Source organism: Cebidichthys violaceus, unplaced genomic scaffold (assembly GCF_023349555.1).
Source record: "Cebidichthys violaceus isolate CVI_PGR_0920_01 unplaced genomic scaffold, fCebVio1.0.p SCAF_20, whole genome shotgun sequence".
NCBI classification, from domain to species: Eukaryota; Metazoa; Chordata; class Actinopteri; order Perciformes; family Stichaeidae; genus Cebidichthys; species Cebidichthys violaceus.
The window spans coordinates 5297251-5313986 of NW_027176373.1; the positions used below are offsets into that span (position 1 = coordinate 5297251).

The 16736-nt window shown below is 39.4% G+C and overlaps 1 protein-coding gene across 1 annotated transcript; it reads left to right on the forward strand.

Annotated features, from left to right (window-relative positions):
- The first annotated feature begins 260 nt into the window (after nucleotides 1-260).
- Nucleotides 261-16541, forward strand: LOC137876333 (adhesion G-protein coupled receptor G2). Its single transcript, XM_068715812.1, has 30 exons — nucleotides 261-455; nucleotides 1925-1998; nucleotides 2648-2722; nucleotides 3160-3227; nucleotides 3333-5074; nucleotides 5716-5743; nucleotides 5826-5863; nucleotides 5942-6072; nucleotides 6168-6246; nucleotides 6482-6540; nucleotides 8015-8062; nucleotides 8143-8210; nucleotides 8315-8358; nucleotides 8463-8502; nucleotides 8880-8914; nucleotides 9027-9145; nucleotides 9266-9386; nucleotides 9532-9923; nucleotides 10009-10210; nucleotides 10774-10930; nucleotides 11459-11623; nucleotides 11864-11986; nucleotides 12421-12466; nucleotides 12551-12654; nucleotides 12759-12883; nucleotides 13166-13537; nucleotides 13672-13955; nucleotides 15620-15721; nucleotides 15950-16102; nucleotides 16252-16541. Exons 1-30 carry the CDS (start codon nucleotides 364-366, stop codon nucleotides 16353-16355), a joined length of 5190 nt encoding a protein of 1729 aa, XP_068571913.1. The 5' UTR covers nucleotides 261-363; the 3' UTR covers nucleotides 16356-16541.
- The last annotated feature ends 195 nt before the right edge of the window (nucleotides 16542-16736 follow it).

A 16736-nucleotide genomic window follows, 5' to 3' on the forward strand; every position in this document is an offset into this window, starting at 1 on the left:
CTACCGTGAGTTAGTTGTGTACATTTATCATTTATGATAATAGAACAGCACAGTAAGCGTTTGCTTATCTAGTCTAAAATCAAATAATTTCCTGTTCAGGAGGTGGACAATTGTTGCAACACTAAGGTAAAGTGAATGTATGCAACATCCACCTGTTCAGGTTGACGCTTCAAGAGGCGTGCCACATGTGTCACCTATTGATACCGTATGAGAAAGCCACAGGGAAATAGCAGCAGCCTGCCAAACAACGACAGGAACAACAAGATTGTGTAGGTTTAGAGAAGAAAATGCACACCTAATGTTTATGGTTTGGCGTTGTTTTCAAGAGGATTGAAGATTTCAAGAATTTGCCCACGGAAAGTTATGTTTCAAGAAAATGAAGACGAAATCATGAAAGCTTCCAGCATTTGTTCTGATGGTTCTTCATGTCGGCACATGTTTGCCTCCGTTGTCAGGTAAAGTGCTGGTGCTGGTGCTGGTGGTGGTAGTGGTGGTGGTGTCTCCTTTTCCTTAACTAGGAATCACTGCTGGATCTGGTTTGAATCTGGATTATACACCAAGCTTGTCTATTTACAGATATAACTAAATCAATTACTATTAAACCCCTAACCTAATCACTTTTAAAATATCTTGTAATGTTTGTTTTCCTCTCTGTAATATTATCTTGTTTTGTGTTTACATTTATTTGAATATTTGGCTGTGTTTGTGAATGCTGTTTAATCTTTTACCCAAGTATTCAATTAAGTTACTGATAATATTATTTAAGAGTGTAGGAGAGGGTGCACCTGGTATGCACCAGAAACACTCTAGTGGTACAATGATGCTCAGATTACATTAAGGGGCTGTAGAAAACCCAGGAAGGATATGGGTCGGTGGATTTGTGTTGATGCAAAATTCTGACTTTATCATCTACAAACTGAAACAAGACATCTTGATTTGTTGAGCAAGGGAACATTGGTCGTCTCCTCAGTCGCTATTTGTTTTTGTAATTTTGTTATTCCTAACCTTCAGGAGTTACCTTTTGTTTAGCTGTTTGCCTGGATTTCCACCTCGCTGAGCAATGATTTTTATTGGCTTCTACTCTATCCTTCCTCAAGGCTGGACAAAATGTTTTCACCCACTCAACTTTCACTGTCTTTAAGCTTTTTGTTTACTGCTCCATTTGTGTGAAACCCGCTGTAGGAGGGACTGAATGTTTTTTCTTTACTACTTAAATGACTCATGTAGTCTAGCAGTACACGTACCTTACTTTGACTTGTTTGTGTCCCTACAGCTCATAATATTACATATATTAGATTCTTTTACACTTTATTTTGTATTAATAATAAAAGCAGGTACCAGAGTTTAGAGAACTTCTGCTTCTCTTCTGCTACAGAACTTCTTATATCACTGCATAGTAACGGCACAGCTTCGTAACAAATGTAAACACCACTGAGAAGCTCTGGTCCGAGCAAACATTCACCATTTGTTCATGAAAACAAACGTGTCTGTACAGTGCAATACGTACTACTCTCTATTGCACTTTCCCTCAGCTGTGATAAAGGTAATGTGTTTGTTCTGTTGTGCTATAGTCTGATTGTTCCCAAAAGTGGTTCTCAAGGAATGTGTTTGATTTGGCTTTATTCATTTTCTTTATTCAGAAAATTGTAAGATATGGTTGATTGACTGAATGATCAGAACCAAAGAGAAAACCTTTACAACATAATTACAGGATATGCCTACAGTATGTATTCACATAGGTGTGGTGGGAAGAGGTGTTTGTGAATAGCCTGAGAAGTTTTTTGTATGCCTCACTCTTTCACCGTTTTGAACTGCTCTTCAACAATAGGTATCAAAAGAGCAAAATGTCAGTACAATGAAGCTTACATTTTAATTTCATACATTTGGAAAAACTGTTAAAATGATTGTCTTTGTGATATTACAGAGCGAAGAAGCCAGGCTCACATGTCAAAAATCTACACTGGTTTCACATACTTCTGCTGGTCGTCCTATTGGCAGGTATGAGATAAGCTATGACTGGTTAGAGTTGTTTGCAGACAATGAAGAAGCAGCATCTTTCATCTGCTAACCGTATCGGAACTGACAGCTCTGCACCTCTATTTATAAATTGTACTGTCTGACACGTCAGGCATGTCCCACCCACATAGGAACATGTTCAATTTTCTTCCTAATGTGTACTGGAACTTGTTTTTCTAGTCGATTTGCTGTCTGTTTCCTAATCAGGCAAAACTTCACAATGCTTTAACTTCTTTGTAGAGAAAGTTGGAAAATATGACCAAGAGGAACAGACTGTCAAATATACCTGAACTTTTGTTTTCCAAAAATATTTTATATGTATACTAAATTATTATTCAATCATTTTTATCAATGTATTGATGCATGTTATATGTTTTTTCTTTTTTCTTTACCTAGCAATTTACAGTACAAGTAAAATCTCCAACAAACCTATATACATATATTTAAACTCCATGTGGTATTGAAATACAAGACTTTTTAATGTCTACGTCCAGTTTCTACCTTACAGTATTATGGCTGTACGGCACAATAATCACCATAAACTGAAGTGTTTTAATTTGAATTTTGAGTTCCCTATTCTTCGTTCACTCTGTGCAGAGTGGAAGTAATTATTATTTCTTTCCGCCTACAGCACAGGCTTCCTGTAATGAGACCTCTGCTGCTCCTTCCCCTTTTTCCATTACTACAACAAATGCACAGATGTCAGGTAAACTTGCAACTTGACAGAATCATCTTACACGCTGCCATATCAGCAGTACTACTTTGTAGTTGAATCTACTACAGTGGTTCCCAAACTTGTTCACGTCAAGGACCTCCAAGCTGACACAAATTTGACCATTTCATAAGATTTTGTCCCAGGGTCGCTGGATTTTTCTTTTAGATTTTTTATTAGAGAAAGTTTATGATGAGGTTCAGCTGAAGCTAATAGGAAGCTTGAAAACAAATTCAAATTGTCCTTTAATCAGTGATATAATAACGGAGAGAACATTTCAACCTATGAAAACAGCTGTATAATAAACTCTGAGGTTCTGGGATGTGGAAAATATAATTTGGGTTATCTCAGGATATCTCTTTCACTAATTGCATGCCCTATTTTTAAAATTTGTCTCCTCAACTACCTTCTGTCTTTCCTTCTTACGACAGTATACTACTTTGTTGTTGTCACTGTGGATGTCAATGGACAGAAGAATGAATCAGAAATCATTGCCTGGGTATGTAGGGAAACTAGTCATGGACTAGTTGTTATTTATAATAATGGATATATGATGTACATATCCTGTGATAAAATATAATGAGTATTCTGTTCATTTTCTCAGCTTAGCCAGGTGTTCCAAAACGAGCTGCAGAGCTGCGTGTCTCCAAACCATGAAGAAACAACTGCCAGCCCTACCTCGCCACAAACTACATCTGCAAGTACTTCAGACGAGACAACGCTCATGACAACAGCAACAACTACACCAGTGTTAGAAAGCACCAACACAACTACACCTGCAACAACACTGTCGGAAAGCACCAACACAACTACACCTGCAACAACACTGTCAGAAAGCACCAACACAACTACACCTGCAACACCAGTGTTAGAAAGCACCAACACAACTACACCTGCAACAACACTGTCAGAAAGCACCAACACAACTACACCTGCAACAACACTGTCAGAAAGCACCAATACAACTACACCTGCAACACCAGTGTTAGAAAGCACCAACACAACTACACCTGCAACAACACTGTCAGAAAGCACCAACACAACTACACCTGCAACAACACCAGTGTTAGAAAGCACCAACACAACTACACCTGCAATAACACCAGTGTTAGAAAGCACCAACACAACTACACCTGCAACAACACCATTGTTAGAAAGCACCAACACAACTACACCTGCAACAACACTGTCAGAAAGCACCAATACAACTACACCTGCAACAACACCAGTGTTAGAAAGCACCAACACAACTACACCTGCAACACCATTGTTAGAAAGCACCAACACAACTACACCTGCAACAACACCAGTGTCAGAAAGCACCAACACAACTACACCTGCAATAACACTGTCAGAAAGCACCAATACAACTACACCTGCAACACCAGTGTTAGAAAGCACCAACACAACTACACCTGCAACAACACTGTCAGAAAGCACCAACACAACTACACCTGCAACAACACCAGTGTTAGAAAGCACCAACACAACTACACCTGCAACACCAGTGTTAGAAAGCACCAACACAACTACACCTGCAACAACACTGTCAGAAAGCACCAACACAACTACACCTGCAACAACACTGTCAGAAAGCACCAATACAACTACACCTGCAACACCAGTGTTAGAAAGCACCAACACAACTACACCTGCAACAACACTGTCAGAAAGCACCAACACAACTACACCTGCAACAACACCAGTGTTAGAAAGCACCAACACAACTACACCTGCAATAACACCAGTGTTAGAAAGCACCAACACAACTACACCTGCAACAACACCATTGTTAGAAAGCACCAACACAACTACACCTGCAACAACACCAGTGTTAGAAAGCACCAACAAAACTACACCTGCAACAACACCAGTGTTAGAAAGCACCAACACAACTACACCTGCAACACCATTGTTAGAAAGCACCAACACAACTACACCTGCAACAACACCATTGTTAGAAAGCACCAACACAACTACACCTGCAACAACACCAGTGTTAGAAAGCACCAACACAACTACACCTGCAACAACACCATTGTTAGAAAGCACCAACACAACTACACCTGCAACAACAACAGCGTTAAAAAGCACCACCAGAACTACACCGGCAACAACAGCGTTAAAAAGCACCACCAGAACTACACTGGCAACAACAGCGTTAAAAAGCACCACTAGAACTACACTGGCAACAACAGCATTAAAAAGTACCTCCACAACTACACCGGCAACAACAACTACAGCTACTTTACTCAACAGTAACAACGGAAAGGACAAAACTACAAAGCGTCAGTCAAACAACGGGCGCGTACGTCGTGAAATTAGGGACCCTGTGACACAAACCAGGTATCGTTGAACGTTGAACTTATGAAATGAAAGAAAGGGTGAAGGGTCTTAACAATTTGACAGTATAAACAGCAATGGGTATCTCAAAATATTTGTTATGTTATTAATGATTTAGTACAAAAAATAGTATGTGTCTTCATTGTGAATAGGAAGGAGCATTTTGTAATTGTGCTGTTGTAATATAGACCTCCAAAATAACTTCAAATTGAATTATTTGTAAGTAGCAGATTCCCCAGAGTCCATACTGTAAGAACAACTACCCTTTATGACTGTCTTTTGATGAACAGCGGCCGCTGAGTCCACAAGTGGCGCTTATAGATGAGGGCTCATTGAACTTTCATTGAGCCACACAATGCTTGTTTTACCTCTGCCATAAAACCATTAAAATGTTTATCTGTGATATGCTAAAATGTAGAGTAACAGTAGCACAAGAAGAAATTAGTCATAAAGTGAGATAGCTGACAGTTATGTTAATGTCAGTTATATAACCATATCTGACTTAGGTCAACTAAATGGAACATCTTGAACATCAAGGTGTATTAAATTAAGCAAGGTCATGTGATATCTCTTCTTTCAAAAGTAATATAGACTTTTTTTTCGACACTTTAATCTTGTCTCAATTTGTTTTTCAATGCAATCAGTAGAGACAACACAACCGGCCTCTTTCAAGTAAGTTATTTAGATATATCTGTTGGTTACAGTGTGTGAATAAAAGGATCACATGAATCAAGGTTAATTTATTTTTTAACAGGGAATTGACGTTTCATGCGCCATGAAGACTGCAATAATGTAAGTGAAATAACAAACTAATTTCAAATTACTAAAAGTGTTAGGAATCTCTTTGTTGACACCAACCTCATACTTCAGACACACCAACTGTTCTGTGACGTTGCGGCTGAAGCAGAGGGTCCCTTCATGTTGTATCCTTCGTACGCTCTGTGCGGCCAGTAACACATCTTCTGACATCCGTGTGGTGGGGAAATCAGCAGAAGGAATGAGTGAGTGTTGCGCTACATAAAATAATACATAAAAATACATAATTACCTACAAATAAGTTCCCATAATGCAATCAACCCTCTGTGTCATTAAACAGGTCCACTACAAAATGAGTGCAATAGCAATATACAAGAGCTAAACAGTTGTACGTATACTGGTCCAACTGGCGCATCATGGTAAGATGTTTGGGATTTACAGTGTTTGTGTTTCTCCTTTATAACCCCCCCAACATATGTATTACATTAACGGTCTTCATATTTTGAAAAGCAATGTTTTGTAATGTAGTGTTTATGAATTGAATCTTAGGATAATTAGATACAGTATAATCATGTTTTGCCTTCACATTTTATGAGATAGTTGGGTGCTATACACAATTTAAAAAATAAATAAAATGTGGTTATCTTTCAACAGTGAAGAGTCCCGGACTGCATATGTGGTTCCTCAGCGCAACTCAACTCACTGTGGTGCAGGTGAGCTCTGAACATTTCCCTTAAACATCTTCATACTAAAGGACATATCCAACCTCTCGTCATTGATCTACGTACATTAACCCACAATGTCAAAGTAGACATTGGGACATTTAGAAGACGTTGCATAAAGTCCAAAGCATTGCCACTAAAACTTGGACACTTGTAGCAGATGTGAGGCTATACAATTATACAAAGTTTAAAAAAAATAGTTCAACATTTTAGGAAATATACTTTGTCGCTTTACTGCTGAGAGTTTGATGAGAAGATCAATACCAATCTGATATAAATATGGTAAATATTAGCCTATCTTAGCATGAAGACTAGAAACAGGGGAAAACAACGCCTGCCAGTACTGCTAAAGTTGACTTATTAACACGTTCTATCTTGTTTATTTTTTTAAGCTCAGTTCTTGGCCAGGTGCAGTGACTTCTTGAACTATTGTTGTCACCATGAGCTAGCCAGGCAACCAGGGGAGACTCTGAGAAGTCACTGTGCCCAGCCAAGTAATAGTTCTGCACAAATCCCTCCATAAAGCCGCAACTTGTTATTTTTATACTCCTGTTTTTTATGGATAAAACAAATTAATGAATTAATGGCACAGTGACCAGAAAGATGTGATAAAGCAAGGCGGGTTGAATACTGCGTGAAGAACTTGAAATTGCTGTGGTTTTGTTAACACCAAGCAGCAGCCTCCAGTGCAGATAAATAAAGCCCACGCGGAAGCAGCTCCGTGGGTGGAGTGGTCGTCCTTTAACCAGAAGGTTCACCGTTTGATCGCCGGCTCCAATTGTCTGTATGTTGAAGTATCTTTGAGCCAGACATTGGACCCCAAGTTGCCCTCCCTCGATACAGCAGCCCTCAGCACCTCAAAGCTTAGGATGGGCTAAATGCAGAGGTCAAACTTCATGTATGTACCTGTATGTATATGACCACTGTAAAAAAACTGCTAAAAACTGCAATTCCTCAAAACTGGCTCCAAAAGCGAGTTATTCCCCATAGACGCCCATGTTAAAAAGCCCAACCTTACCGCGGAAATATACATGTTTACTGCCTGGTACAAAAAACTGTTTGATTTATATAGCAAATTTCTCCTTTTATGACAACTGTATTGGCAGGGAATGTTTTATATAACTCACACATTTAAATTATAGAAATGCTTAAAGTTAGGCAGAATTAAGGGTGTGGCCACTTCGAGTGACAGGTGGGTGACGTACCAGGTCGCTAGCTGTCTCCTCTGCTGTGTCCCTCTGGGCCCACCTCAGCTCCACCGACAATCCAACTCTTTGTCCATTTTTAGAGTTAGGCTGTGTAGTCACTGCCAACATGGCAATGGCAGCCACCCACTGTGAGCTTCACAACGGCTCTTCAGAAACATATGGATGACGCCTCAAAGACAACATCCATATTTTATAGAGTCTAAGGTTAACACTGATATTTGAATACAGTAAACCAACATGCTTTCACTTTGTTTCAGTTAAAGAGAACAACACCTGCAGCTGCTCTGCTTACTGCGGTGGAACTGGTGAGTGTTTTTTTCCCCCTTACAAACCACCAGATTTTAAACTACATAGATATAAGTTAATATTGTTTCTTTGCTTTCAGATGCATACTACACTTTTCAATTGTCAACACAAAATTCCAAGATGAACTTGTCAAACCTCATTTCTATTGTAAGTTATGCATACATGTGTAAGCGTATGTTTTAGTATGTGTCTTTAATTGTCCATTTTGCATCAATTAGTTATTGTAACTCTAATCTCTTGAATCTTTACAGATTTCTAAGCTAAAACAACAAAAAAACTGTGCTTCAAGTTCAGAGTGAGTTTTGCCATTTAAGTATGTGCAAATCACAGTTTACATGAAAAAATACCCTTTAATCTAATTGAAAAATAAATCACAATCTTTGTTATGTTTCTATGCAGTGTTTCATGTCCGTTGTCCAACATTGCATCTGAATGCAAGGTAATCCGCTGCAATCATATTGCCTAAACTTTCGCGTTTTCTACTATGATGATTTTGACTATTTACTCGAGCAAAGTTAATCTAAATGTGATCAAACCATTTTGCCATATTATATGTAAACAAGGGATTCATTAAAATGCATTTCTGAACTGCTTTAAATGCAATCTATCTTCTACTGTAACTTATAATGTACTTAAATGATTTAATAAGAGTTTCATCATGACCAAGCCAGCTAATTACAAGAGAAATTCAATTGAAAAATTTAACTTTTAATGCACAGAAGTACATTTGGTATACCAAGCATACATAACCATTTTAATATGTTACTTTAACGTAATTACTTGAGATAGTGTGATTAAATAGCATTTTCTTCTCAGGATTTCAATGTGGAATGTGGAAGCACAGCAACAAAGTGAGTTTATTAATAATATTAGTGCAGTGAAATGTTCCCTCAAAGCTTCTGATATATTTTAACAGTGACTGAAATCTATGTACTTCTGATTATTTTATTCTCGTCTTCAAAGCTGCAAGGTGATTTTAGGCTTCTTCCATGAGGTTCCTATCTGTAACGTGTCTGCAGCCGTGATGAATCTGTTTCAGTCTGAGAAAAAAATCAGTTTCAATGGTCAAGTGACACGAGCAGGTGTGTATATTAAGAACAGGGAAACAAGTCGATTCAACATAATTTCCTACAGTCAAAAAAATAACTGTAGGTCTGTCCTGTAAAACTTCTCATTTGTGTTTTGTCTTGTATGTCACACAGCAATTTGTGGAAATTCAATAGTCAGTGACCATCCACTAACATCCAACTTCAGGTGGACTACAGTTAACCTAACGTCTGCTTCCTTTTGTACGACAATAGAAGACTCTGACATCCTCACTTGGTTTGTATGATCTTCTTACCACCATATCTTCTGCACTAACTTAACAAAACCTTTCAGAGCTGTTTGTATTGTAGTTGATAATCATTCAACACCTGATGTAAAATACTTCCACCCCAAATCTTAAATTTGTCCTTTTTCTTTACAGTCAAAATGGAATAAATGTGCTTGTGCAGCTGGAAGAGCAGTGTGCTGTGGGGCCGTCTACCACACCCGGTCCAAATGTGACAATCGCACAACCAAACTCCACCACCTCTTCAGTAAATGTGACAATCGCACAACCAAACTCCACCACCTCTTCAGTAAATGTGACAATCGCACAACCAAACACCACCACCTCTTCTGCAAATGGGACAATCGCACAACCAAACACCACCACCTCTTCAGTAAATGTGACAATCGCACAACCAAACACCACTACCTCTTCTGTAAATGGGACAATCGCACAGCCAAATACTACCACCTCTTCTGTAAATGGGACTTCCTCCCCACTGAACACAACAGCTCAAGCCATGAATGCCACCACCACTGCTGCTGCAGGTTTGTTATTACCTCAGCACTGTGTACAATTCTGTTGCAATATTTACATCATTATAGTATCCCTTTTAAATTTTGTTGACCACAGCTGAAAGCCAAGCCAACACATTGCTTGAGCTGACCAGAGACGTGTCCAAGCTGAACTCCAGCCAGGTGGATCAGCTGGTGTCTCAGCTGGAGAATCTTTTGTCAGGCCCGAACGTCAGCTTGGCGCTGGGGAACACCTCCATCCACATCGTCAGCAATCTGCTGGGAGCCTCTGCTGAGGTGCTGTCTGACTCCTCCAACAGGTGACAGATTAATTTATTTGACATTATCTATTGTGTGAAAACTCAGGGGTTTCAGACATTTTTTTTGTCACTTCACACTGTTTTTATATCGACAATTTTGTTGCAGGCTGCCCACGTGGCCAGTGCACAATTAATTGTCCTCCACACCCCCGACTACTGCACAAGCTGAAACTTAAAGTTAGACAGAGGGTCTCCCATTGGATTGTTAGGGAGTTAATATATATATACAATTTCCTGTACTGTTTAATCCTTAAATGTTTTTATTTTTATGTATTGTTGGTATATGTTGGTGGATGTGACATGGAGTGATGATGAAAAATGCAGCACAGACCATGCCACGTTTAAAGTAATTACCGCAAAGATAACCTTCAATAGCCTATTATGTATATATAATTATTCCGCTTTTTTTCACTGAACCATATCGCTTCCTTGCGACCCAGTAGCAGATGTTCCAAGGCCTACTTATAGTCCACAGGGCGGGGGTTGGGAACCACTGGTGTAAATGAATTGGCTGTATTCTAATGTTTGATATTTTTAACAATATTGATTTTTTTTTTCATCAGGATTATAGGGATTGTTGATACAGTAGGGTTGAAGCTGGTTCTTGATGGAGAGCCTCAGACCCTCTTGTCCCCAGCTGTGGCTCTGTCTGTGCAACCAGCAGATGGCACCAACTTTCAGGAAACATTTTTTTCCATCTCGGACCCAAGTAATGTACAGGTATGATATGAATAGCACAGTTTATTATATATATATATATATATATATATATATATATATATATATATATATATATATATATATATAAACACTAGACTGAACTGTTAATAAAGTAAATGAAGCAGCTTGTCCTCAATGTGTAAATGCTGCTTACATCAGTATTTACAATCTAATAATGTAACACACATTAATATAACAGTCACAGGGGACATTTTACTGCTGCATTGTTTGTAAGTGGAAAGCAATGCTAGAGGCATTAAAGAGCATTGTCATCGCTGTTTCTGTTTCTGCATGAAAACATTCAATCAGGTGAGTCAACCTGCGACATTTAATCACAAGGACATTACTTTTTTCATTTCTTTCACTGTAATATAATTTCTAAGGGTACATCTCTGCTTTACATTTATTTTGGTGGCATTCGTTGAGCTATCACAGCTGACCCAAATAAATAGGTGGTATTAAAAAGTCTATGATGTGAAATAGTTAAGGCTATGCCTCTCTGTTCACTCTGTCCCATGTGTGTTGCAGGTCCGTGGGGATCCCAGGCTGAGGAGGAGCCTGAGAGCAGACTCCTCCATCCCTCAGGGCTCCATCAGGCTGCCCCCATCTCTCACACAGGACCTGACCGACGAGCAACAGCAGCTGGCCACCAGAGTCCAGTTCAATTTCTACCAGGAGAGCACAGTGTACCAGGTCCATACAGGCAACAAAATGTCCCATTTCAAACAAGATATGCAGAGAGAGAGAGAGAGCCAGACCTCTGAGACGCTTGTATTTTGATTACAATACAGAAATGTGTTACATTTATTGTCTGTGTATTTTTAATTGTAAATCCCTGAAAGAAACTGCTAGACTACATTTTAAATCACATATTATCATCATAACATTTTCTTTACAAACTGACAACTTGTGTTTTTGCATCTCTAAATGCAGGACAGATCTTTGGGAAACCGGAAACTCAATAGTGGGATCCTTGGAGCGAGTGTGGCCAACCTGTCAATCAGAGAACTGCGGGACGATGTTGTAATTCACCTGAGGAACTCAGAGCCCGTTCCAGTAAGTCCATTTGAAAAAAGAATAACCAGAAAAGCATGCTGGCTTGCATACTGCAAAATGTGACTAGATGCAGTAGGACATCGTGTTTTTTGGCTTACTGCATTTGACATACTGTGTATTAGGACATACTAAATCTTTTTTTCCAGTATACTGTACTAAATAGTATGGTAGTATGAGTATTGGATTGCACAGCTACAGCCATATGAAATATTAACACATAACTTCAAAACTGTTGTCAAACATTCCTCCTAAAAATGGGTGGAAAAATATATTATTTTTTAAATTTGTTTCAGCAGCTGCAGTTTAAATACAACTGGGCCCAAAACATGCTGTAAGAGTAGTAGCAGTCACTCTCAACAGAGAAAAATAAGTCATGATGTACATTAGAGATTGTAAACTGATATAAGCTCTTGTGCCTTTTCCCAAAACGACAGGCTAATTTTGTGGCTACATGTGTTTTCTGGGACTTTACATTAAATGGTAAGTTTTCCAACCTTGTCTGTCAGAATTAAGTGAATGTAAACAAAGAAGAAAATATGGTTCATCTGTGTTTTCTTCCGGCAGACGAATCAGGTGGTTGGAATCAAAAAGGCTGTTTTGTCCGAAACAGCACAGACAATGAGACAGTTTGTGGCTGCAACCATTTAACCAGTTTTGCCATACTGCTGGTGAGAAGATTATATTTTTTTTTTGGGGGGGGGGGGGGGGGGGGGGTTAGTGAACACTTTCCCACTTTGCTCCAACTTGTCTTTATTTATTCTTTTTCTTACAGGACCTCTCCAGAGAGCTTGAAATCAGTCGTGAACAGGCCACCATCCTTACCTTTATCACATATATCGGCTGTGGAATCTCTGCCATCTTCCTGTCTATCACCCTCCTCACCTACTTGGCTTTTGGGTGAGTATTGAGAGTCATGAGCTATTGTTGAATGTTGAACATTTTGCCTGAGCGATTGTATATAGATAAGAGTCGCACTAACATTTTCAAATGTAAAAGCTGCTATGTTGATTACTGCATCTTTAACACCAAACAAACTACAATATATATAGAAGGAGTCAAAAAATGGATCTGACTTGCAAGGCAATATTAAGAAAACTAGAAAGAGCCAGTGCACTTTTTACAGTAAACACATTGTTTATTGAGAAAACTTGTGTTGTCTAAACCATTTGAACACTGCAGGAAGTTGCGGAAGGACATTCCATCTAAAATCTTAATCCAGCTGTGCGTGGCTCTGCTGCTGCTAAACCTGGTCTTCCTGGTGGATGCATGGCTGGCGCTCTACCCAGATGCTGTGGGCCTCTGCATCTCCACCGCCTGGTTCCTTCACTACTTCCTGCTGGTTACCTTCACCTGGATGGGACTTGAGGCTGTCCACATGTACCTGGCCCTTGTGAAAGTCTTCAATACCCACATATCACGGTACATGCTGAAGTTCTCGCTGATCGGCTGGGGTGTCCCGATGATTGTGGTCATCATTGTCATTGCGATTGACAAGGACAACTACGGTCTTGTCTCCTATGGAAGGTTTTCCGATGGCACTAGTGATGACTTGTGAGTCTTCTGTCAGTTACATGCACATGATTCTACACAAACTAAAAAAAAAAACTAAAAAAACACAAATACCAAGACACATGAAACAAAAAAATAACCCTTTAATTCTCTTCCATCCATTTCCTCTCCCACAGCTGCTGGCTGAAAAATGACATTGCTTTCTATGTAGCAGTGGTGGCCTATTTCTGCATCGTTTTTCTTTTCAACCTTGTCATGTTCGTTGTGGTGTTGGTGCAACTGTGCCGGATAAAGAGGCAGAACCCTCACAATGTGCAGCACCGCACCATGCTGCAGGATGTGCGCAGTGTGGCAGGGATAATGATCCTCCTGGGCCTCACTTGGGGATTTGCCTTTTTTGCCTGGGGCCCCCTTAACCTGCCATTCATGTACCTCTTTGCCATCTTTAACTCCTTGCAAGGTGAGTTGACTTATTTTCAGTCTTGTAGCACTCACCTTTCACACAGAATGTGAAGAAAAAGGAGACAAAAATGTAAGTGGGCTCAAATCGCCCAATTACAAACACTCTTAAAACCTGTTAAGCCCGACGGACCCAAATTCGGGTCCACTGTAGCATTTACCGTCCAAAAAAGTCCATTTATGCATGTATTTATGAAAATTAATTTTTTTTTTTTTAAATTTAAAAAAAAATTAAAAATCTGGGTAAAACAAACAATCTAAGACATTCTTGCACACTCCAAACACCATTCTACACAAATAGTGTACGCAAATAAAAGATTTATCACAAAATCACGTATTTCTAGCCATAACTTGCTCTTCTCCGAGATGGCATAACAAAGCTAACGGTTAGCATAGGCAACCGAGATAGCAAAAAGCACGAGCATTCGACACAGATTCCAGAACTACCATCGGATCGTCTCTCCGGTAAACCCTCACAAGGCTGTGAGCAAACAAACACCAGAAACACAATGCGTAATATCCTTCAAAATCATCCAAAGCTCCTTACCTTTTCGTTGTTCTGCTGTAAATCTCCGCTTATTTCCGTCAACAATATTTCTACGTATTTCTGGTGTGTCTCTGAAATGTCCCCGTGCAGAAACAAGGGCCCATCTAACAAAGGCACCGTGGGGGGATGGGATCGAATTCCGGCGATGTTGTGCACACGGTTCAGGTGACGCGCCACGGTTTTACTCCCTACTGGTTAACGCTTCTGTCAATCAAAATCACGAGGGGTTTGTTAGATTCTGTGGACTCAGACGCTTCTAAGGAGGTTCCATTGACTGGCATCGACCAACCATAGGCTGAGCTAGGAGACCTGGACTGGAAGCCAGACGAGAAAATCCCATGGGTGACAGACATAAACAGGCTCAGAGAGGATCCAGGCTCTCTAAATGATGCCAAACTGCTGCATATGATAGATTGAACACTATTAGTCATAAAAGAAGTGAAATATATAATTATATACTATATAAAATTACAATGGAACAGCTGGAACCAAATGACATTTTGGTTGACCTCGGCTGAAATCTCTGCACCCATACCTCTCTAGCTCTTGAATGCTTCACTTTATCAAATAAAACATTGTGCAGAGAGACTCTCAACCCATTGGGCTATGATCTGGGAGAGGTTTGAGCTTTCAACTACAACATAAAAAAAAAATGTCTTATCAAAATTGGATTAATTTTAAATCGGAGATAAAGAATTTCAATTTGTGCTGTGTTCCATCTTAATGTTCTCTTAACCAGTGACATATATACTGATATTTACAAATCAGAACAAATTTCACAAGGGTCAGCTTTCTACAATATAAAAACTATTAAAATACACCTTATATTTAGACGAAAATCACTCTCTTTACTATGGGTTGCAAAAATCGAGGAGAGGCCTACAAATAGGCTTAGGGCTTAACGGGGAATCATATAACTTATGTTGTATTTAGCAGCATAGAAAACTCAAAATTTAGCATTTTGATCATTTCAATAATTGGACATCTCACAGACCCCTAATGAAGAAATAGAAAAAACTGCAAGTCCTTCAAGTCAAAACTATACAATTATTGAATACAACAAACTGTCTGTGCAGTCTGCATGTAATATACATAAACTTTCTGTTTCTGCCTTGTAGGTTTCTTCATATTTGTGTTGTACTGCGCGATAAAGGAAAATGTGAGGAGGCAGTGGAGGACCTACCTGTGCTGTGGCAGAATGAGACTAGCAGAGAACTCAGGTTAGTTATTCATGTTACATTTTACAACTCTACTAGTCTGGCTGGAAACCTCTCGTAACCTCTCTTCACACTCACATAATCCTCTGTGTTTTCTAATTCCTTTGAATGTGGACATCTGTTCCTTCCGAGTAACATATTTAAGTGCATCAGATGCATGATGATGATAATCAATTACATGTCAGTGATTATGTTACGTTTCACCTTTTTAATCTGAATTTCTTTTCCCAGAATGGAGCCGCACTGCAACACAGAAGACTGCGAAGAAGTCATCCGAGACCAGAATTACATCTCTTCGTTCTTCAGAGTCCTCTAAGTCCAACAACTCATCCAGCTCCTCGTCTTTCCTCGTCAGTGACTCCTCAGAGCAGATTAATGGCATTGGTAAGTGAAGTCTGCAAAATTTGTGTCGACAGTGGCGAGGAGCCCTCCACCTTCGTTCTATTTCCCCTGCACACCTGTTATACGGGTGTGCATTATATTATTTGCAGGAACTAAAAAAATAGACATAATGCTATGGCGCTGTGTTACAGGTAACCCATTTGAAGACCGAACAATCACAGCAGATGAAGACCCTAGTGGGGATGTGGTCCTCAACGAGATCAACAGCCAGTACAGAAACCAACAAGCACCCTGATGCAAAAAGGACAGAACAGTCTGTTTAATGAGAGGACAATGGAGCAGAAGGGCTGCTGTTTTATTTGTGGTAATCACATACAGATGCTCTTTGGATCCTTCAGGTGTCCGGTGCTTAATTAATCTTGTGAAGGGCTCATTGCACGAGTGGAATTCTTTTATGGTCTCAAAAAAGAATAAATTGCAAGTCAACTTAATAGAAATAATCCAAGGCACACTGTAGGGTTGTACAAGGAGACTTTCAATTCATACTTTTTTGAGACAAAAACTATTTCCACACATGCAATGGGCCTGTTTAACGGCTCTTATTTTTTAAATACTTGTATATAATGTTAATGTAGAGTAATTTATGTCCATCTTCATGTCACATGTATGACTTGTA